This window comes from Martes martes, assembly GCF_963455335.1.
Source record: "Martes martes genome assembly, chromosome: 5".
Classification (NCBI taxonomy): domain Eukaryota; kingdom Metazoa; phylum Chordata; class Mammalia; order Carnivora; family Mustelidae; genus Martes; species Martes martes.
In genome coordinates this window covers 20,155,425-20,179,868 of record NC_137892.1, presented here as the reverse complement: position 1 = coordinate 20,179,868, position 24,444 = coordinate 20,155,425, and the positions used below count along the sequence as shown (strand labels likewise).

General features: G+C 50.0%; 1 protein-coding gene across 1 annotated transcript in view; it reads right to left on the bottom strand.

Annotated features, from left to right (window-relative positions):
• The window catches only part of COL23A1 (collagen type XXIII alpha 1 chain), a gene marked incomplete at its 5' end in the record, with an annotated part of 301,516 nt that extends 277,312 nt beyond the window's left edge, over positions 1-24,204 (bottom strand). The window contains 2 exons of the mRNA XM_080804434.1: positions 318-384; positions 23,920-24,204. Of these exons, the coding sequence (XP_080660560.1) occupies positions 318-384; positions 23,920-24,204 (352 nt within the window). The remainder of the gene's footprint in view (positions 1-317; positions 385-23,919) is intronic.
• Positions 24,205-24,444: the final 240 nt, after the last annotated feature.

Below are 24,444 nucleotides of genomic sequence, written 5' to 3'. Positions count from 1 at the left end.
AACCTCAGGTCTCCGCCAGCTGAAGTGAATGGGGAAAAGCCAGACCCCATGGCTGGTGGATGGAGTGACAGCACAAGTCACTTCTAACAGTTTCTAATAGACCACCATCCTCATCAAACCAGGTCAGGTCACCTTGCTAGAATCCTTGACTGGTGAGCTGGTCAGAGAAGACAAAGACAGAAAGATCCCTCAGATGGTCCATGAGCTACAAACCAGGGCCAGCGTCTGGACCGCGTGCTTGGCAGTTCTGCACAGACAGGAGACAGGAGGCCGGACCTCAGAAGTCAGGGGCCCCCAAAGATCAAACACCCACTTACCTGGTGGGCAGACACACGCGGTTGGTGCTTCCCGAACTGTCCGGTGCTTGGCCAGTCCCTCCAACTTCTGAATCAGAAAGAAAGGGGGGGGCAAAAAAAACCGAGCATGAGTTTGAGAGTAGACAGGGGCAAAAGTGGAAAAATCAGCAAACCCCACCGTATTGGAAAGATCGACAGTGGGGGTGGCATTGTTGGGCATATTTTCTTTACAAGGTGGTTAAATGCTACAGCTAGTTTTAGTCTGAGAGGAGAAACAAAAAGAAACGTGTAACGATCACTTGGGAGTCCCTGAAAAGGTGGCAGTTTCTGCTTTGTTACAGCGGTTTCTTTTTTTTTTTTTAATTTTTAATTTTTTTCTTAATGATTTTATTTTATTATTTATTTGAGAAAGAGAGAGCATAAGCAGGGGGAAGGGCAGAGGCAGAGGGAGAAGCAGGCTCCCCACCGAGCAGGGAGCCCAATGTGGGGCTCGATCCTAGGACCCTTGGATCACGACCTGAGCTAAAGGCAGACACTTAACCACTGAGCCACCCAGGTGTCCCTGTTATAGCATTTTCAAACGTGAATCCAAAAAAGTCAGAGTGACCATGTAGTCTCCGTGAAGAGGGGAGGACTGAGCAGAGGGAGGCTGGGCCTTGCCACCCAACCCTTGGTCCTTAGATGGGACCCAAACCCAGGACACCCCGGGCCCCCTTGCTGCATCCCTTGCGGCCCATGGGGCATCAGACCCCAAGCCCAGTCCTAATTCACCCTGATGACATCTTCCTTCCTTCTTACCAGCAGGGTTCCTTGGCCTAGAAAATTTGGCTCAGTCCATTGAACAAGAATCTCTCTGCATGCCCAGCCCTGCGGTAGATTTGGGGGAAGGGAAAAGAATTACCCCAGAAATAGGATCAAACATCCCAGCTCCGCTATTACGCTAACTTGCAGTTGAGCTGAGGCATAATCATCACCTGATGGGCCTGTCAGAGGAAACTCGCAGGCCCGGGTTACCGTCCCTACCTCGTCCCTACCTTGGAAAAAAAAAAAGAAATTAGTCCCCAAACCCAAAGCCAGGTTGAGAAGAGTGAAATGACGGGCCCATAATCCCCAAACAAGCAAAGACTTGAGTCCTAACCGAAAAAAAAATAAAATAAAATAAAAATAAAGTATCAACTTTTCCCTAGGAAGCAAACAAATAAAGAATCTCCCTCCAAAACAAAGGAAACCCCAAATGGGATAACTTGAATGACAAAATGTGATACTACCACCAGAAGGTTCAAACATAAAAATATAATCTTTCTCGGGGTGCCTGGGTGGCTCAGTGGGTTAAGCGTTTGACTTGTGGTTCTGGCCCAGGGCACGATCTCAGGGTCGTGAGATTGAGCCCCACATCAGGCTCTGTGCTCAGCATCGTCTGCCTGAGAGTTTCCTTCTCCCTCTGCTCCTCCCACTTGGGCCCACTCCCTTTCTATCCTTCTCTCTCAAAATAAACTAATAAATCTTTTTTTTTAATGGCATCTTTCTTCATAAAAATAAGTAAATAAAAATTTAAGATACCTTGAAGACGGTACAGCAAGCAAATAAACTGTTGTTTTTAACTTTTTTTAAAGTCGTCTCTGGGCCCCACCTGGGGCTCGAACTCGCAACCCTGAGATCAAGCATCACACGATCTACAGACTGAGCCAGCCAGGCGCCCACCAAGCTGTTATTTTTAAGATTTTTTTTTTTTTAATTTACTTATTTGACAGAGAGAGACAGCAAGGGAGGGAACACAGCAGAGGCAGAGGGAGAAGCAGGCTCTCTGCTGAGCAGGGAGCCGCTGTGGGACTTGATTCTATCCCGACCTGAGAAGAAGGCAGACGCCTAACGACTGAGCCACCCAGATGTCCCCCAAGCTGTTATTTTTAAAGCTTCGCTTTAGAGGAGGTGAGAAGGGCACCCCCAGTTTTGAGCCCCTGAGCACCAAGCCCGGAGTTTTCACAGGAGCTGGGACTTCAGCCAAGCTGGACCTGCCACTGGCTGGAACAGCAGGGGACCAGGAGCTCAGGCCACCTGCCGGGTACTTCCAGGTCCACCTCCAGTCCTGCCAGCCTCACCCTCACTTTACAGATAAGCCACAGAGGCTGGTACCCACCAGAGATGGGGTGAAGGCCTGCAGGTTTTGAGGGAACAGGGGTGTGGTCATGCCCACCCCTACCCCAGCTGAATGGCAGAAGTTCCATGAATGGGGGGTGGGGTTGGGGGAGGTGTTTGGGGTGGGGAAGGGTACCCTTTAGATGCACTAACTTGCCCATCTTCACCCCCACCTTCTCAGCCCCCCAAAGGCCTCAGCTTGCCCCAGAAATCAAAACCTGGACAGGCTTCTGGACGCAGGCTCCCAGCTCCCAGGTCCCAGCTAGACCCCTACCGGTTACTCCTGCTCGGGTGCACCTGGCCCAGAGCGACCCTAGGAGCAGCGCGGGCCCCCAGGCTCCAGAGGCCCCCAGAGCTGCCCTGGGTTCTCGCAAGCGGCGGGGGGTGTGGGGGGTGGCGGAGTGAGACCCGCTCCTCCGGCCGCAGCAGCCGCACACAGCAACCCTTCCAGCCCCACAACCACCGACCCCCAGCCCCACCCCCAGCTGGGTGGGCCCTGTCGCCCGCTAGCAACCCGTGCCTCCGAACTGGAGCGTGGAAGCTGCCGGCGGATGCAGACACGGGCCGGAGCGGGGTCTCAGAGCCCACCCCGTATTTGCAGATACTATTACAGATTTCAAAATGCACGCGGCAAACGGATCCGGCCTTCACTATTTCAGCCGGTCCATTTGTGCCAGACGCTCTCGTCTGTTTTTATCGTGGCCAGACGGACTGGAAGCCGCACTCGCTTCCCGGTTGGAAACCGGAGCATTTCAGGCTAAACCCCAACTTGCCTTTAACAGCCCCTCACCTCTGGGCCGCTCGGCTAAAAGGGGGGGAGGCTTTATCAAATACTGATAGGAAACACAATTACTTCCAAACTGCTCTTATCGTAAAATAAAAAACTAAACAGGAAACTGGGGAGGGAGGGGGGTGCGGATAACCTTACTGTTAATGCTAGTAGGTGGGGTCCTGGCGTAATGGGATCGAGTTTTCGTTTGGTCATTGACTCCAACTCCGTCCACGCGTGTCCCTCTGGATTAGATGGTGAATCTGCAGTTTCCTCTGCAAGTCCCCCAAGACCCCCTGCCCCCCATCCTCCCTCTCCAGGCCCCTCACTTCTGTGGGTTTGAAATGCCACTGCTATGAACACAAGCTGAAATGTTTGAATTAGAAACCCAATCCCACAATCTTTATTTCCATGCTTTGCCTTTTCTTCTCTAATTCTAAGAAAATATTGTTCTGTGTCCAGGTTTGTAAAAATGATTTAAAGGCCTCAACTTTTTTTTTCTTTCTTTCCTTCTTTTTTTTTTTTTTTGCATCCAATTATCTGGCAACACCCCTCCCATCTGGAAACAATATGGTCCTGGTTTTACATATGCAAACAAGTCCTGACTCCAAAAGTAAATAAAGGAGGGGTTTCAGAGAAAAGTCGCTGAGACTTGCTCCCTCCACGGATCCCCCGAGGACGACTCCAAGTTTCGGGGTGGGGGAGGGGCAGCGGACGCGAAGGGGAGATCGTGGTTCTCAGAAAAGGTCAGTTACACTGTCGGATGATAAATATATTAAGGACCTGTGGGAGCACTAGTCTGGCACCCTCTGCCAGATGTTGGATCACAGCCTCGGACCGGTGCATTTTGATGAAATATAGATTAATACACGTAGAAGGATGTCACAGTTTATTTCTGTAAAATGGTACAAATAAAGCCACAAAGACGTTCCTAGCCTCTTCGACAGAAGATTCTCGCCCTAGGGAAGAAATCTCAGGAAAATAAAACTCAGCAGGAGCAAAGAATGACACACATGAAACTGCACCCCCCACCCCGAACCAGTGGGAGTGGTTTAGAGAGGGAGGGCGACCCCCCCCCCAGGAAACCGTCATATTTCGTGAAATGTCATTAGGAACACTGCCTAGCAAGAAAGGGGGGGATGTTTATGATACCATAAATAAAAAGTCTGTATCTGTGTAAAAATTCAGGCATGGGGAGGCAGCAGCTACCAAAACATGAGTCCCCGTGGGTGTCCGGATTATGGTGATTTACATCTTTAGAAGTCCCTGCTATGCTGTCATACTATCTTCTCAGCTTTAAAAAAAAAAAAAAATCGTGGAAGTGGAAGAACCAAAATGACACCCTGACACCCTCAAGTCTCCCTGCAGAGATCAATCTGTGAATGGCAGACAGATGATTCTAGTACCACAAGTGCCAGAGGACCCTCTCTGCTCCAGCCCTCACAGGGAGGGGCCCCTGCCATGCCTTGTCCCTGCCCCCAGCAGCCCAAGAGGCCAGCGAGTTCTGGCCTCTGACGTTCTTTTATTCATACTTCATCATGGAGATGGGGAGAATAACAAACACAAAGTATTATTACTGAGTTCCTCATTACTTACAACGGGACGGGCACGGTGCTTACAGCTGTTACCTCATTCAGACCTGCCCATATGCCCCCTACCTCCAGAAGGTGGGGACTGCTGTTATGCCCATTTACAGATGAGAACACTGAGACCACAGAGGGCTGGGTAAGCATCAGGGTGGGACCTGCCTCCAGCTGTCAGTCAGCTCTAATCACAGAGCATGGCAACCTCCGCTCACAAGCAAACTTCGAACCACAAAACAAACAAAAAGTTGCCATCCACCCGTGGGCCAGACAGAACGAAAAGAACAGAAATCAGATCCAGGGCTGCTGAAGGTTGAGGAGCGCGAAGCCTGAAGTACAAGGAGACACAAGGAGACGGTGAGGGGCTATGGAACTGCTCTGTATGGCACGGAGGTGCTGGACACATGACTCTGTGTATTTGTCAAAAACAGTAAGACTGGGGCACCTGGGTGGCTCAGTCGGTTGGGCATCTGCCTTCAGCTCAGGTCATGATCCCGGGGTCCTGGGATCGAGCCCCGCATCGGGTTCCCTGCTCAACGGGAAGTCTGCTTCTCCCTCTCTTGCTCCTCCTGCTTGTGATCTCTCTCCCTCTCTCTCTCTCAAATAAAATATTAAAAAAAATAAATAAAACTGGAGGTCACAAAGAGTGAACTTTAACGGATACACATTTTCTTTAAAAATCAACCAGGAGGAGGGGCGCCTGGGTGGTTCAGTGGGTTAAAGCCTCTGCCTTCGGCTCAGGTCATGATCCCAGGGTCCTGGGATTGAGCCCCGCATCGGGCTCTCTGCTCCACGGGGAGCCTGCTTCCTCCTCTCTCTCTCTGCTTGCCTCTCTGCCTACTTGTGATCTCTGTCTGTCAAATAAATAAGTAAAATCTTAAAAAAAAAAAAAAAATCAACCAGGAGGGGCACCTGGGTGGCTCAGGCCTCTGCTTTCGGCTCAGGTCACGATCTCCTGGGATCGAGCACTGCGTCAGGCTCTCTGCTCGGCAGGGAGTCTGCTTCCTCTCTCTCTGCCTGCCTCACTGCCTACTTGTGATCTCTATCAAATAAATAAATAAATTCTTCAAAAAAAAAAAATCAACCAGGAGGTCGGAGAATCCCTGGATGAAACACGGGCTGTGACAAATGAATGTAACTTTGTTAAGACTGCTGCAAGTAGCGGGGAAGTAGCGGGGAAGTAGCGGGGAAAAGCAAGTAGCGGGGAAAGGCAGACAGGCAACCTAAGTAACTGGGCGGAACAGTGTTTTGATGGACAACTATCAGGCTGAACACAAAAAGAGCCCTATAGAGATGCTGTACCCTAGCAAGGAAAGCTGTTGCTCACTTTCTCCCTGGGCAACAGGCATTAAGAGGGCAGTTCTGAAAGGCTGGCAATTTTGAAACTACTCTCTGTAGACATTAGGGTTGAATGAGTGATGAGAGCTGGGCTTCTCGTTGTCCAAGAAAGACGTTATAAATACACAAAGGGGGAAAGACAGAATGATCTGTGTGGTGCTGGATGAGTCAGAGACGCCACTCCGAGGTCCCATCTAATGTACACAGGAAGAGACATACAGAAATAATATCCATAGGATTGTGTACACCGGGGAATGAATATTCAGGCATAAATACACTAGCTGTCTACAGAGAAGACCCGACCACCAATGATATCCTGGAAGCAACTAGCCCACCTAGTACCCGAATCTTGGTTTCTAAATACCATTCTCCAAGAAAAGGAACCAGGGCTCCTTGGAGAAAGAGCTGGTTCTAGGCCCAGGCCAGGAAATATACAAGATGAACTACAAGTGCCTGTAGTGGCAGAAAGTGAGGAAGTCCTTTCTGAAAAAAGGAGGTGGGGAAAGAGTTATGTCAAAGAAATACAAAACCTACCTAAAAGGGCTCAGAATGACCAAAGCTGGAACAACTTGGCCACAAAATAAAAAACACAGTATTGGATTATTAGCCAAAGAATAGGTTAGAAACCCAGGAGTCCATCCTGATATAAATGACTGAATAAATAAGTGGGAAGAGACAAATCTTCCAATAATATATGTAGATACTGCCCTCTCCAGGAGGTGGAGCTAAATTCCCTTCTTCTTGTGTGAAGGCTAGATTCATTTCCTAAAACCAGAGAAAGGAAAACAGTGACTTTATAACGTGGAAATCTGGCAGATACTACGTTAACCAAGTGGTCAAGGATAATGTCACTAGTGATAAGTCATGTGACATCATGGACCCCTGACATGACACCATGACAATGGCGATCCACCTCAGTGCTGTTCTTCCCAAGCCTTCAGAACCCAGTCTGATCATAAGAGCCACCCAAACTGAGGGACCATCTACAAACTACCTGTCCAGTATGTCCAAAAACTATCAAGGTCATGAAAAACAAGGAAAGGCTGAGAAACCGTCATAGACTGAGGAGACCAAGGAGACATGACAATGGAATGCAACGTGGTATCCTGGGTGGGATCCTGGAACAGGAAAGGGACTTCAGAGAAAAACTAGGGAGGTCTGAATAAAGTCTGTAGTTCCCTTTTTTTAAAAATGGGTAAAAAAGAAATCATAATGTCCTGGGGCTCCTGGGTGGCTCAGTGGGTTAAGCCTCTGCCTTCGGCTCAGGTCATGATCCCAGGGTTCTGGGATTGAGCCCCGCATCGGGCTCTCTGCTCAGCAGGGAGCCTGCTTTCCTCTCTCTCTCTCTGCCTGCCTCTCTGCCTACTTGTGATCTCTCTCTGTCAAATAAATAAACAAAATCTTAAAAAAAAAAAAAAGAAATCACAAAGTCCTTTAACACCCACTAAGATGCAGCTTTGTTATTTTCTATAACACATCTATTTTTGCATTAAGGTGAAATTCACACAGCATAAATTAAAGTGAACAATGTGGAAGTGAACGGCTGGTGGCCAAGTGCAACCACCCCTTTATCTAGCTCCCTCTTTCTAGTTCCAAAACATTCTCATGACTCCAAAAGGAAATTCTGTGCCCGCTAAGCAGCTGCTCCCTGTTCCTCCCTCCTCTGAGCCCGTGGCAGCTGCCGATCTTTCTGTCTCTACAGAGTCACGTATTCTGGAACTGAATGACATAATATATGACATTTTGTATCCGGTTTCTTTCACTTAGCATAATGTTCTTGAGATCCATACTCTGTAGCAATGAATCAGCACTTCATTCCTTTTTATGGCTGAGTAATATTGCACTGGGTGTCTATACCACGATTGGTTTATCCATTCATCTGTTGATGAACATTTGGGGTGTGTCCACCTTTTGGGTCTTATGAACTGTTCAGTGGTGAACATGAAGGTATGTATTTGTTGGAGTACCTGTTTTTAATTCTCCTGGGTATATGCCTAGAATAGAACTGCTGGGTCATATGGTAAGGCCATATATTATGTTTTGAGTGCCTACCAAACTTCTCCACAATGGTGGAGCCATTTTATATTCCCACCAACAATGTATGAAGGTTCCAGTTTCTCTCCATCCTCATCAACAGATCCTAGTGTGTGTTGAGTGGTATCTCACTGCAATTTGATCTGCACGTCCCTAATGACTCATGATGTCGAGCATCTTTTCATCTGCTTGCTGATCATTTGCATGTCTTGTTTAAAGACATGTCTGTTCACGTCCTTTGCCCATTTTTAAATAGGGTTGTCTTTTTGATGTTGAGCTATAAGAGTTCTTTACATTTTTCTGGATACTACATCTTTACCAGATATGTGATTTGCAAATATTTTCTCATATGATATATCTATTATTAATCAGAATCCTAACCATCTCCAACCAAGACACAATTTGGGTGTATTAAAATCATCTTAAAAATTGGAGGTGGTGGGAATGGACCCGTGACTTCATGCTGGTCCTCACGTTACTCTTTGTTGAGATCTTGCTAGATTAATAGTGGGATATTGTTACTAAGGAATTGGACCTGGTCCTTTTTAGTTAATAGTAATTGTATTGGTTTTTAATTGCTGCATAACAAATTGCCACAAAATCAGCAGCTTCAAACAACACCTATTTACTAGGGTTTCTGCAGTCAAAGGTCTGGACACAAGACAGTTTGGTTCTCTGCTCATGGTTTCCTGAGGCTGAAATCAGTGCATCAGCTGTGTGTTTCTTTCTGCACACCTGAGTCCTCTTTCAAGCTAATGTGGTTCCCTGTGGTCTGTGAGCCCCATTCTCTTGGTGGCTGCTGGCCAGGGGCAGCTCTCAGTGTCTACAGGCTATGCACAGCTCCTTGACATGTGGTCCCCTCCACACACCCTCTCATGCTTCAGATCCCTCTGACTCCAGGAGGGGCCCAGTGCCTTCTAAGGACTCACCTGCTTATGCCAGGCCCACCAAGGATAAATGTTATAATGAACTCGGTCAACTGACTGCTAACTCAGTCCCGGGAGTGATCCTATCATAGTCACAGGTGCTGCCAACGCCCTGAAGGGTAGGGGATTACACAAAGTGTGTACACGAAGGAGTGGGAATCCTGATGGTTGTCCTAGAACTCTGCCTGCTTGAGTAAGATATCACAGTTAATAGTAATATGAGTGTGCTGTGGTTATGTACATACGTAAGCATATTTTCCTATAAATCTAAAATTACTCCAAAAAATTTTTAAAGCCACATCATGGATTTCTACTTTCAGGCGAGATACAGTAGCATAACTATATTCATCCTCCTGCATAAAATAGCATCATCGAAAAACACAACAACAACAAAAATAACAACAAGGGGCACCTGGATGGCTTAGTGGGTTAAGCCTCTGCCTTTTGCTCAGGTCACCATCTCAGGGTCCTGGGATCGACTCCCGAATCAGGCTCTCTGCTTGTCAGGAAGCCTGCTTCCCCCCTCTCTCTACTTGCCTCTCTGCCTACTTGTGATTTCTCTCTGTGTCAAATAAATAAATGAAATCTTAAAAAAAAAAAAAACAATGAAAAATTCTGCAAATAAAACATAGGAAACACAGGTTTTGAAGACACTGATACCAAGCAAGAAAGGAGAGTGATCTCAGACGGAGAACAAGGGCTCTAGCTTCCTGCCTAGGGAGAGTTTCCAGGCTGCTAACACAAGGAGGGAAAACAGACATGGAGCCTGACAGCCTTCTGAAGTTGGAGAGAGGAAGATGGAATGTTCATGATCACCAAACTATGGAAAGAGCCCCGCTGTCCATTGACAGATGAATGGATAAAGACGATGTGGTGTGTGTATATAGACAATGGAATATTACACAGCCATCAAAAAGTAATTTGCAACAACGTGGATGGAACTAGAGGGTATTACACTAAGTGAAATAAGTCAAACAGAGGAAGACAATTATCATATAACTGCATTCAAAAGAAACAAAACAGAGGACCATAGGGGAAGGGAAGGAAAAGAAAATAAGACAAAATCAGAGAGGGAGACAAACCATAAGAGACTTTTAACTCTGGGAAACAAACTGAGGGTTGCTGGAGGGGAGGTAAGTGGGGGGATGGAGTAACTGAGTGACAGGCATTAAAGAGGGCATGTGATGGAAGGAGCACTGGGTGTTATATGCAACTGATGAATCACTGACCTCTCCCTCTGAAACTAATACTACACTCTGTGTTAATTAATTGAATTTATATAAAATAATTTTTTAAAAAAAGAGATGGACCTAGGAGTCCAGGGATGCCAGACAGTTGGGGCTGCAGAGCAGAGGACCCAAGAGAACCAGAGATCTAGGAGGATTTTTCGCATTTGTTCCCTGGGCCCTTATCAGTACATGCAGGAGGCAGCAGGAAAACATGCCCTCATAATGAGCAGCAGGGGGAGAACCACCCAAAAGAACACAGGGAACAGCACCTAGGTCTTACACAGGACTAGGAAGGGTGCCCATTCCCCCAGCCAGACAGGTGAACCCCCTCATTCACACTCACAAATCAGAGTAGAGCACCAAGAAGGGTCTTTCTCCAAGAAAGGAAGTAATTAATCCTAGACTACACATGGTTCTGGTCCCAGCTAATGGATCCTAAAACCAGGACCCAAAGGATCTATTTCCAAACTGTAACCCAACAAAGCTCACAAAAATTTACAGAAATACAAAAATATCAGGGGCACCTGAGTAGCTCAGTCGTTAAGCAACTGCCTTCAGCTCAGGTCACGATCCCAGGACCTGGGATCGAGCCCCTCATTGGGCTCCCTGTTCAGCAGGGAGTCTGCTTCTCCCTCTCCCACTCCCCCTGCTTGCATTCCCTCTCTCGCTGTCTCTCCCTCTCTCTCTGTCAAATAAATAAATAAAACCTTTTAAAAAAAAGAAATACAAAAACATTCAACACCCAATGAGGTAAAATTCACAATTCATAAAATTCATAATTCGTAATTACCGGTGTCTGGTAAGAAATTACCAGCAAGGGGGAGGGGGCAACTAGGTGGCTCAATTGCTTAAGCAACTGCCTTCAGCTCAGGTCATGATCCCAGTGTCCTGGGATCGAGCCCCTCATTGGGCTCCCTGTTCAGCGGGGAGTCTGCTTCTCCCTCTCTTTCTGTTGCTCCCCCTGCATGTGCTCTCTCTCTGTCAAATAAATAAATAAAATCTTGAAAGAAAGAAAGGAATTAATTACCAACAGGAAAATAGCCCTCATAATGAGCAGAAAAATCAGTGAGCTGAAACAGACCCACAATTCCCACGTTAGAATTAGCCCCCGCAGACCATAAAACAAGGATTGTGACCACAAGGCACACATTCAGGGAGTTCAGCAGAGGCGTCAAAGATACTAAAATACCTACACTGAGATTCTAGAGTAAAAAGACAGGACAGAGAGGATTGATGGCAAGATTAGACATCGCAGAAGAGAAGATTAGTGAACCTGAAGATAGCAGCAAAAATTATCCAAAATGAACACAGAGAGAAAGAATGAAGAAAAAAAAAAAAAAAGAATAAGGGCATCGGTGAACTTTGGGTCCTCAAGTGCACAGATAAGCAGAGTCCCCAAATTGAGGGGGAGAGAGAGAGAAAGAACAGCAAAAAATATTTGAAGCAGTGAGGGCCAGAACATTGTTCAAAGTTTGATGAAAAGTATAAACCCACAGATCCAAGAATGTCAGGGAAACTCAAACACCATCAACATGACAAAAATCACACCAAGGCAATTACTTCAAACCAGTGATCAAGGGAAAATGTTAAAAGCAGCCAGAAGGAAAAGGATGCCTTATGTGGATAGATAGAACTCTTGTTCTATTTATGCTGCTGGTGGGAATGTAAAATGATACAATGGCTTTGCCCAACAGCTGGGCAGCTTCTTGAAAAGTCCATCATACACCTGTCAGACAATCAACCATTTCATTCCAAGGTCATTATAACCAAGAGACATGGAAGTGTGTGTCCACACAAAGACTTGGACACAAATGTTAACAGCAGCTTTATTTGTAATTGCCCCAAACTGGAAACAACCCAAATCTCCACTGAGGGGACACACAAAGAATGGCCTCTCTGTATAATGAAATAGCACTTGGTAAGGAAAAAGAATGAACTAATAATATATGCAAAAATATCAACGCACCTCTTAATAATTATACTGAGTGAAGGAAACCAGACATCCTAGCCCCTGAAAAAAAAAGCATAATTTTGTATCATTCTTTTCATATATATATCCTTAAAAAAAAAGATGAAATCAAGAGTGAAAGAAATCAGCCACACCTGGGTGGCAGGTGGGAAGGGACAGAGTTCAAGGGGGGCAGGCAATGCTTTTGAGGGTGGTGCATATGTTCTCTACCTTGACTGCAGAGATGGGTTCACATCTGCACACATATGGTCACAAGGTCTCGAATGTAATTTGAAGATACCTGGAGTTCATTATGTGTCAAATATACCTTAAAAAAATGATAAATGATAAAAACGAAACACTTTGGCTCTGGCTCCCACAGGCTTGGCCACCACCACCATCCCCCTGCCCCGGGGTAGAGGAGCAGGTGTCCTGGGGTCAGAAGGCATCACTTCACCCCACTGGGCTTGGGGGTTCCACCTCGGTGCAAGGTAAACTCCAGCAGAGTCAAGGGAAGACTGTTGGCAAGAGCACCTAGCCCAACCCCGGCGTTTGGCAGAAGCTTAGAGACGCTTCTTTAAGGAACGTGGGGTTTCATCAGTGAGTCCCACTGGCAAGCTGAGCGACTTCCCAACCACACGGCACCCATTTCCTTAGACATCCCTGCTCAGTCCTGAAACATGGCGGCATGCTTTGAAACGTTCAGTGGGCAAACAAGATGCAATTCCTCAGCAATCCTTAATTCGTGTTCCCATTTATTTATTGAAGATTTTATTTATCTGTCAGAGAGATCGAGAGCCTGAGCACCAGCAGGGGGAGTGGCAGGCAGAAGAAGCAGACTCCCCACTGAGCGGGGAGCCCGATGAAGGACTCGATCCCAGGACCCTGGGATCCTGACCTGAGCCAAGGCAGATGCCCAACTGACTGAGCCACCCAGGCGCCCCTCGTGTTCCCAGTTATGATTTTTCCAAGACACACATCCCTTCCTGTCAGAATCCACTTTCAAAGATTCACCGCATCAGGCTGATGGAATGACATACTATCCGCGGCCCTGGGTGGGGAGTGGACAGTCTCCACCACAGCTTTCTAGAGGCAGAGGGAGCTCTCTTGGGCTGCCCCCCACCCCCGGGGCAGGGCCTCCAAAGCCATCTCACACCCCAGCCCGGCTTCTCCTGCCACCCCAGTCACCAAGCCAGGCCTGTCTCAATGCCCACACCGAGGTGGCCTGCTTCCCCTGACTCCGGCCTCTTGGTCGCGTCCATGGGGAATGCCTGCGGTTTCTCCCGGCCTGTTGTCTGATTCAACAGCATCTCAGGCCGCCTCGTGGTCCCCCAGAGTCCGTATGTTGAGGTGCTAAGCCCCGTACCTCAGAGAGTGACTGTATTTGGAGAACTGGCCTTTTAAAGAGGTGATTACATGAAAAGGAGGTCAACTGAGGTGTGACTGATGTCCTTCTAGAAGAGGAGATTAGGGCACAGACACACAGAGGGAAGACCAGGAGAGAGGGCGCGGGGAGGGCAAGCTCAGCTGCAAGCCAAGGAGAGGCCTCCATGGAAGTCCACCCAGCCAACACCCCGACCTCCAGCTTCCAGACTCTACTTCTGTTGTTTACGGCCCCCTGGCTGTATTCCATTAAGGCTGTCTGAGCTGATGAAGACAGATGGGGTCTCCCCAATATCCTACCCACCTGCTGTGGGGACAGATGGCTGGGGTTGCGGTGGGGAGGCTAAAAGGACACGGACGCCTGGTCTGGGAGCCAAGCGAGGGCCCAGAGGCCACGGGAGGCACGGAGGGTGGATGGGGGGTGAGGGGACACTGAGGCTATTTGGGAAGATGAACAAGAAGGATGCAGGGCAGACCCAGCATTTCCAGAAGGGCCAGGTGCTAAAAAGGGGCCAGGAGAAAGCCCAGGAAGGAATCGTCCCAGGACCACCTGCCTGGGATGAGGCATCTTTCTCTCTCCAGCTCACCCCATTAGAAGCCCTGGGTGTGAGCCCTGCTATGGCGGGGGGCAGGGAGAGGGGGACGGGAGAAGGAATCGTCCCCAGGAGGGGCCCTGGTTCCAGAGCTTAGTGAACACTCCTGGCAGTTGCCCACAGGCAAGATTGGCCAGGGCGGGGTAAGGGGCAACTTGAGGGCTCACCCATTGTCCTGGGAAGTGAGTGTCACTTCACCCTCAGGGAAACAGAGCAAAGCAGACACAGTCACCTTCTTTGCAGAGGAGGAAGTAGGGGCTTGGGTCCCCAGCCACTGCAGCCGGCTGGAGGCAGCTCCAGACCCAGACCCACATGTCGCTGCTCTGCCACCCAAGATAGGAGCTGGGAGGGCCCAGTGGAACGGGCTTTCAGGAGGACCCAGGTGAAACAAGCTCTGTGGTGCATACCTGCATGCACACGCCCATGTGCACGCCCACGTGCATGCAAGCACATGCACTCACATGTATGCATCTATGTGCGCATCCACATGTGTGCACACTCACGTGCGTCTGTATGCACACACGTGTGTGCATATTCCACACACACATGCACCTATATGCACAAACACACACTCATGCATACATCTCTGCACACACCACTCACATGCATACACACTCATTCATGAGTCTCTATGCACACACTCACATGTGCGCGCACACTCACACATATCTATATGCACACACTCACGTGCGTGCACACTCGCACGCACACTCATTCGTGCATCTGTGCACACTTACGTGTGTGCACACTCACACGCATCTATATGCACATGCTCACACATGTGCACACTCACTCATGCATCTCTATGCGCACGCTCACGTGCATGCACACATATGCACTTATGCATCTCTGCGCACTCACAAGCGTGCACACACAAGCACATTCATGCATATCTATGTGCACACTCACATGCGTGCACACACACTCACACACATGCACACTTGCTCTCACGTGCATACGCACCAGCTACACACACTCTTGTGCCCTCCAGACCTCACAGCGGCTCACCCTCACACACAGGCCACACATCCCAGTCCAACGGCCACATGAACTTGCCCTTCATTTGACTGCAGGACACCATAGGGCTGAAAAGATGCCACGAACAGCAACAGAAAGGGCACCGTTACATCAATGGACAGACTGCGTTTTTGCGTGTGTGAAGATCCTCCTGGGAGGCCAAAGCTGGATAGGTTTCATTTAAACTGTCTCCTCAAAACCCCAGAAATCATCGTAATTGCTTTATGACTTGTTTCACAACGCAAAGTTGGAGGCAAAGTCCATTTTAGAAGCTGAAACTACCCATTTTGAAAGCACTTACCCCCCCACCCGGATTTTGCGGCTACATCAAAAAAATAAAGATTTTCTCATTTACCGATGTGACTTGAAGCAGATGTGTGTGAGGCCTCTAATCCATCAGGTTAATCATGAGCATTTGGGGGGTGTTCGTGCCATGTTGCGTAACCGCAGGAACAGACTTATTATTTAAAGTGAATTTATTAGGTGTTTGGATGCCCTTTTGCAATGAAAAATCCATCTAATAATTTTCATGAATAATTGGGTTTTTATTTTGGTCATAAACATGAATTTGTGTGTGTGTGTGTGTGTGTGTGTGTGTGTGTGTGTGTGTGTAAACGAAAAATCTCATTCCACTTAAACAAGAAACGGGGGAGGAAAAAAATGGACTTAGGAACCCAATTCGGTGTCTGGTTTTCCTCGGTGACCAAGCAGTCGGCTTCCCGTCACTGACGCAGACACCAGACCTGGGTTAATACCTTTTCCATTTCTGTGTGGCCTCCGGAGGCTGGCAGAATCCCAGTGTTAAAGGGACCATAGGGCCTCCTCTCCAACTGGCAGACAGACATGCATGAGCCTTCTGGATCCAGGCAAAAGGAGCCTTCCGCTAGGAACAGCCATGCACGGGCCATGTGTGACGTCTGGGGCACTTTGGGCATATCAGCTTGTTTAATCCCCACAGAAACCTCATGAGGCAAGTATTATAAACCCCATTTAACAGCCGGGCAAGGGCACCTGGTAGGGTAGGGAGCTGGTGCTCAGTCGGGGGAGCGTCTGATTCTTGGTTTTGGCTCAGGTCCTGATCTCGGGGTCCTATGATCGAGCCCCGTGTCAAGCTCTGTGCTCAGTGCAGAATCTGCTTGGCCCCCTCCCTCTCTCAAAGAAATAAATAAAATATTTAAAAAACCAAACAAACAAACAGATGGGCAAAACAGAGGTTTGGAAAAGCAGTCATTGACCCCAAGTGACATGGCTGGGAAATGGCAGAGCTGGGTTATGAACCCAGGTCGGCTTAAAGGGAAAGCGCTCCCCGCCCCCTACACGTCTGCCCCCTGCAGAGGATGTCCACACTGGCAGAAAAGGCTGCTACTGCACCACCCATGATGACGGCTTCCCACGAGAGTCTACCCTGAGGCTGAGGGAAAGGGCTCAGGACCAGGAGTCAGGTCACAGGTTCAGACAATCGCTGCCACCTGGGGCCAGTCACTGTCCCCTCAGCAAGGGTGAAGTCCACCTGCTGGGAGATTGGGGGGTGGGGTGGGAGGCTGGGGTGAGGCCGCAAAGTCCACGCAAACCCTTCTGCCCAGATGTGTATGAGAGAGGCCCTCAGTCTCTGCCCGCAGCCGTCCTTGAACACCTGGCGCATAGGGACAGGCCTTCCTTGAAAACTACATCTGCCAATGTGGTTTTTTTTCCTCCCAAGGATTCGTGCTCCGTCCTGAAATCTGTTTCCGGGATGTTTTCTGAGGACCTGTGTCAACAATTAAAGATGAATCCTGACCCTACACGTGGGGATGATAGAATGGGGAAGGAGTCGGAGGTCGTGTGTGGCCTCCAGAGGGCACTCCCAGAAGCAAATTACACTTGCTCACAGAGTCTGGAACAAGTCACGGGGCGCACAGTGGGTGGCGAGGCCCGGCACTTCCCAAAAAGCTACTCCGGAAAGGGGTTGCCCCCAAACCAAAACGGCGGCCTGATTCAGACCTGGGTGGTCGGTTTTTCTAGATCTCGTTTTAAGGCTTTCTTATTAATTGCCCTTCGCTTTCGACAACAACAAAAAATCCGAAGGAAATTCAAAATCCAACCAAAAGACAGACAGGATCCACGCTCCCCATCATAAAACCTGACCTCACGAGGGTAGAGTCTGGGAATACCACAGGCGGATAAGCGAGCCTGGCCAGGGCAAACCAGGCAAACCAGGATATTTTAAAATCGAAACAAAAAATGAAGCCCCAAAGATATTCCTTTTTAGGCTGTTAACTTACATCCTAGAAAATAACAGGAGGAAGACACTTGCCCGGGGAAACTACTGGCCATTTTCTGTGCCGACAACAATGAGGAGGCCTAGATTCTGGATGGACCAAAAGACGGAGATTCCATTGGTAGGATCAGATGCATTTGTGAAACATGACCATAAAGGTTGGGTAGGTTGTTGTTTTAAAGGAAAGGCGGAAAGGGAAGGGTAGCCAAAATGGCAGGCTGTTGGCCAACACTGGGTCTAACATCCTGGATATGGAGGTGGCCATAGTTCAGCAGTAGGGGCAGCTGGAGAGTCAGTGGGCATGGTGAGGGGCAAAGACGGAAGGGTCTACACCTGCCTTGCCAAGAGCAGGTTTGGAAGGACACCATTTTCTAGCAACACTTCCCAAAGCCTCATGGTGGGGGGAGAGAATTAATTAGTGGGAAGGGAGAAACGGGGAGAAATCTGGAAGAGAAGACGGCTTCTCTGAAGGTGTAGGATTGCATCAAAACCCTGTAGGGCCCTGAAGGTGAAGGGCAGGGGTTCCGGTGCCCAGAGCTCCGCCCTGTGTTGAAACCTAATGCCTAGTGTGATGGTACTAGCAGGTGGGACCTTTGGGAGGCGATGAGGACACGAGGGAGAAGCCTCATGATGGGATTAGTGGCCTTATTAAAAAGACTTCAGGGAGTCCCCCTGCATCTTCCACCGTGTGGGGACACATGAGGACACAGTGAAGACAGCCATCTGTGAACGAGGCAGCGGGCGTGGCAGGGGAGGGGCACTCGTGCACCAGCCCCTGAATCTGCCAGCACCTTGATCTTGTACTTCCAGCCTCCAGAACTATGAGAAATAAACATTTGTTTTCAAAACAAATGGCTATCCATTTTGTCAGAGTAGCTCAAATAGTCTGAGATGGCGACCTCTGACCCCCCTGTCCGGAGCACTTCCTCTTCCAAGCAATCCCACAAAATCGCCAAGGCACATGGTACCAGGCAAGGCTGTGGCAACCTCCTAGCAGATAAAGTCCCTTTTCATTTATATTTTCTTTTCTTTTCTTTCTTTCTTTTTTTTTTTTTTTTAAAGAAGTAGGCTCCACACCCAACAGGGAGCCCTCTGTGGGGCTCAAACTCACAACCCTGAGATCAAGATCTGAGCTGAGATCCAGAGTCGGACGTTTTGTCGACTGAGCCACCCAGGGGCCCCGACAAATTCCCTTTCTAATTTAAGCCAGTCTGAGCAGGGTCTGGTCACATTGCTGTTTGAAGGTCCAAGAGTCCAGGGATGTATAGAAAGGCTGAATCTAATGGAGATTAGGTTCCTGAGGGGAAAGGGGACATTGAGCTCCGGGGACCATGGTTATAACTGAGCAAATTCTGGAAGGGAATCTGGGGGCCACAGTGACATCGGGCTCCTGAGAAATGCCATGCACACCCACGGCTGGGGGTCAGGGAAGACGAAGAGGAGGGCTGTCTGGGCACACACCTAACAGGTACAGGTACGAGTCTGGGTGCAGCGATCTTCTTGTCCTTGTGGCCTAGCCAGCTCCTCCAGTCTCGCCAGCCTCCTCCACCGGCTGCTGGGCGATATAGGTATTCCCACGAACCCAGTCACTGTGGGGTTAGAACAGCACCCACTGGAGGGTTACAGACCATGAACTGCCAAGAATGGGGCTGTGCCAGAGAGAATCCCCGAACACACCAACCTTGCCTTTGACTCTGGCTGGGGGCAGAGCTGGAGACAGGACCCCACAGGAAACAGAAATCTTGTGGCTGAGGAGTGTTCCCAAAGGGGCTGTCGGTATGAAAATGGTGGTAGACCAGTGGATGACCACCTCCCCCCACCCCTGCACACCCCCATCCTCTTCTGGGGTCACCTTGTACAGCACCCACCTGACTGGGTTGGTTGCTCCCCAAAACATTCCCAGTCCTCCTTCCTAAGAAAGCCCCCATTCTCTTCCAGTGGCAACATGCCCAGCCTTGGGGGAGGAATCAAGATCGGTCCAAGCCTCCTGTGGCAACCCCATTACCCTTGCCAGTGACAGGATGATGGCAAACATGGGCACTGGCTCTGGTCGGTGGCCATACGGGGAGTCTTTTGAGAGGTGCTGGGAAACTGCCCCCTCCCCCAACTCAAACAAAAGAGAAAGCCTGTTGACAAGAGGACTTTTTTTCCTGCCCCTCTCCCTTCTACCTCGGTTACTCTTGTGAGAAGATGTGAGCTTGGAGCTGCAGCAGCCATCTTGGAACCATGAGGAAAAGCCAAGGGAATGGCAGACACAGATCGGGCCCCCACTGGTGGCAGAATCACTGAACTAACTCAGAACCGTGGACTAACTTCCAGGCTCCAGCGGTCATGCAAGATGATGCAATGACTGTATTATGGGAGGCACCGTGCTCAGCCACTCCGCCACTCACCATCAAAAGCACACTTAGTGACCAACACCTTCCTCTATATTATTGTATTTGTTTGTCCCCGCATAGGTAGTTCTGAGATGCCCATTAGGAAAGAGGAAACTGCGGCTCAGGAAGTTGAAGAGGTCAGGTGACCCACCTCGTAAATGGTAGGACCGGAGCCCTCCACCCGCTGGGATAAATTCATTCAGTTTTTGGACTATCCAAGCTCTGGAGTCATGCCTCAAAACTCTGAAACCGGTATGTAAAGATCTGATCCAAACATTTCCAAAATACATTTGTGAAAGAAATGCCCTGACTGCTGGCGTTGGCTCGTTCTAAACATGCTATTTTTTAAGATTCATTTATTTGAGAGAGAAAAGAGAAGATGAGTGGGCATGGGAGGGCGCAGTGGGAGAGGGATGCGAGCAGACTCTGTGCTCAGCATGGAGCCCAACGTGGGGCCCGATCTCACGACCCCAAGATCATGAACTGAGCCGAAACCAGGAGGACTGAGCCTGGGTGGACTGAGCCACCCAGACACCGCTATGTTTTAGTACGCTGGTTTCTCTTCAGAGAGCATAAATCTTTCACCTTTTCCTAAACATGTTGCTACTTTATAAACTCTCCCAAATGGCTCCTCCCCTCCAAAAAACACACACACACAACAAGGAGAAGGAAAGAATAAAGGGAGAAAATGAGCATGCCAGGAAGTCACCGGAAAAGAACTTTTTGGTCTGGGAGCCAGGAAATGTCAAGGAAACAAATGTGGCAACTGACCCTCCCGTCTCCTGCTGTGCCAGTGGGATTCAAAAACTGGTTCTTTATTAACGCGTTCACCGTAGAGTGGTCCTGACAAGTGGCAGGCCGCCGCAGAGGCCGAAAAAGCTGCATGTGATTCTGGGTTTTACGGTAATTTAACCAATACATATAGTAGTTGATGGTAGGGGCGGAAATTCTTGTTTTCAAACTGATTGGTCTGGACAATGGAAGACCAAGAGCCAACAATAAATCCATTGTAAGCTGGAAATGCTCTCCTCTGAATACAGCTAAATATTTCTTTAATCCTTGCATTAAATTTGTTACTGGAGTATGAAAGCTATTTTATTTACTCTAAAATTTAAGCTGGTGTAATACTGTAATTATAGGTGTAACGAGTCGGGGGGGGGTGATTACTCCGGGAACCTATTTAAGGCACTTTAAAAACATAATATCAGATGCTTGTTGTGCATTTATATTTTCGGGTCATAAGGAAGATTTTATCGTTAATGATTTTTTTTATATTCTGCAAACCGTTTCTTTCATTTTTGGATCATGGGAAGGGTCTTTAATAGTCCCCAGTTAGCATAAATATTCCTTTTTTGTAGCTTGTCTATCTACATTATCGGGCACATCAGCCAGTCCCCCCAAAAAGTTATGTCATAGTTCTGTTCCCAAGGGAACAAAGACATCGGGTCCCCTATTAACAGTGGCTTTTGTTGGCTTATTTTTGTAATTTTTTTTTCCTGACATTAAAGTTGTGTGTGGTTGGCAAGGATTTCTCTTCCTCAATTTGGATGTGGTTTCTGCCTCTGAAACTCTGAAAACAAGCTTGTTGATAAAGGACAAGCTGCAGGCATAACTACTTCAGCAACAGACTCCAAAGAGGCTTCGCTGGAAACAGATCGGAACTGAAAGCCATGTTCAAGTTCAAATGTTCTTCCCTTCAGAGATTTTCAGCTCAGTATTAATTTGTTCTTCCTTTATAACGGTTCAAGAAAAGTGTCTTTACATCTATTTAAAGCCAATTACCGGGGCACCTGGGTGGCTCAGTCGGTTAAGTCCTGTCTTTGGCTCAGGTCATGATCTCAGGGTCCTGGGTTCAAGTCCCACGCCTCCTACACACTCCCTCTCCCTCTGGCCTCATCTGTGCCAGGGGCTTACATGTCCCATCCAGTGACATTGGTGAGTAGAACAGCTTGTTGCAGGAACAGACTGGTGCCCTGGGAGAGAGATGCCTTCTCACGGGGGACCCCAAACAGCCAGAAGCTCAACTCCAAGTGCATTGAACCGAGGCATCTCTGAATCTCCATCCTCCAATCTGTGCTCCAAGCGCATCCACTCTTCAACTAACTAAACCCAACTAAGCCAAGTTTAGTTAGTGAGGAATACAGCCTGCCCACGGAAAGTCCTGAGCTCACGCTAGCCTGCGGGATGCCCTGATGAATTTCAAGTGGAAATCCCCGGATGTGAAATTTGCCCTTTGCCTTTCTGACCGAGAGCAGAGAGACTGGGACAGAGACGGAGAGACATGAAGTCTCACCCAGGTGATATCAGTGCCGCCGGAGGGGGGAAGAATGAAGCCCCTGCAGTCTCTCCCCTCCGATCCTTAATCCTCAAGATCCAGGACTTGGGGAAGCCACCCTTTTCAGCAGTGGCTGCTTTGCCAGGACATCAGCCCCGTTCCCACCACCATTAACCTGGACACAATTTGCAGGTTCCTTGTAAAAAGGTTTTACCGGGATTTCTGATGGACTCAGTACGGGCTTGTGGTTTATTTTTACTAAGAGGGGTCTCCTCTTGGAAAGAACGGCTCTGGTTATTGCACTAACAGATAGAAATGTTCCCGGGCCTTCATAAATCAACTCAACACCCTGGTCTCTAGGGACTTGCCAAAAAGATAATGGCCTGCAATTATGGAAGCCTCAGCACCAGTCGCCAGTGGGACTCCGGGGAGACTTCCGAAGTCTGGGGGCACTTTCAAGACAAAAAGAAGGAAATCAACCCAAGAACCAGCAATTCTGCCCCCAGAGCGTGCTGCTGGAAGAGAGGTAACACTGGCTTCAATTAAAGTCATAAGAAACAAGTACCCGGGGCTAGAAGGTGTGGTACAATCTTCTCCCATTTCCCCCCAAATCCCAAATGCACTCAACCATGGATACACCGTGGGATACATGAGTAAAGATCACAGCTCGCACAGCTGAGGGGAATGGGCAGTCACAGGCCAGGCCTACCTTCCTCTCCTCTACCTTGAAACCCTAGGGCTTTCCCCCACTACAACTGAGGGTGCGCCCCTAGGCAGTATACTGGGGATCTGCTTTTCCCAGGAGGAAGGGGGTGGCTCAGGCAAGGGAGGTGAGCACAACCAGGAGACCCCCTGGCCAGTCCACCCGCCTGTCTTGGTTCTCTGGGGAGGGGCACTGCCGCACAAAATGTGGAGTTTTTCACGAACATGATGGATGGATGAGGGTTTGAGGTTCTAAGTGTGCCGTCTGCCTTGAAGACACACGGCAAGCGACCTTAGGACTCATGTCACAGCGTCCCCTATGACACTTCCAACAAGCGCAAGAAAATTCAGATGTATCTGCATCGCTTGGAAGCCAGAATCGTTTTTTTTTTTTTCCCCTTCCCCTCATTCTACCAAGTTACGTTGGCAGAGGGTGGGCACTCAGCTCTAAGAGCTTCAGAACACAGCATCTCTAGGATGGAGGGGCTCGGAACCCTTTCCGGGGGGAGGTGGGCAGGGAAGGTGGGGCTGGCTAGAACCCTCTAAGGGCCCCGCCGAGGCTTCCCTCCGCCGTGGCCGCCGGCCTGCTGGGGAGCCCGCTCTTCTCCAGGTACACCAGCACGGGGAACAGTGGCTGCCAGGCTCCCGGTGACGAGTCACTCACCCGACACTTCCCACACGAGCCAGGCACATTAGTCCGGCACCGAGGGGCCAGACGCTCAGCGCCGGCGGGAGGCGACCGGTCCGAGCGCGCATCCCCGTGGAGACTCGACCCCAGGTCTGGCACAATTTCTAAGCCCGCAGGCACTCCTCCCTCTTCCTCCCCGCGGCGAAGCCGCCCGTCCAGCTCGCGTTTCCCGCGGCCGCTGCGCCCGGGACCGCTCGCGACCCCGCGGCTGGAGCGGAGACGCCAGGACCCCCTCGGGCACCGGCACCCGCAGCCTCCCGCCGCCGCGCAGGCCCCGGGCGGACGGGCGACCCCTCCTCAGGGAGACGGCCGCCCAGCCCGCGCCCAGCCGCTGTCCCCTGCCGCCCCCGCGCCCCGCGCCCCTCACCTCGCGCAGCAGGCGCTCCAGGTGCGGCTCGGCCCAGGCGGCCAGGGCGCTCGGCGGCCCCGCGCGCCTCAGCAGCTCCCGCTCCTCCTCGAGCGCCGCCACCCGGCCCTGCAGAGCGGCCGCCTGGGCGCCCAGCAGCAGGCAGGCGGCCGCCGAGCCCACGGAGAGCAGCAGGCACACGGCGCTCACCGCCCAGGCCCCGGCTGCCGTCGCGGGACGCCCCCCGCCGCCGCCCGCCGGGCCGTCCTTCCGCGCGTCGCCGCCGGCGCGCTGGCCCGAGCTCATGGCGCGCGGGTCGCGCGTGGGTCTCCGAGGGGGCGGTGCGAGGGAGCGACGGGCGCAGGCGGGAAAGCCCGAGGCACGAGGTCGGCCGGGCGCGGGGCTTGGCCTCGGGGCAGCAGCGGAGCACGGCGCACGCCCCCCTCTCCGCCGCCAGCTCCTCCACAGCGGCCACTTTGGGCAGTTTCCTCTATGCAAATAGACCCTGCCAGAAAAGGAGCCGGGACCCACCCAGGGGAGGAGCGG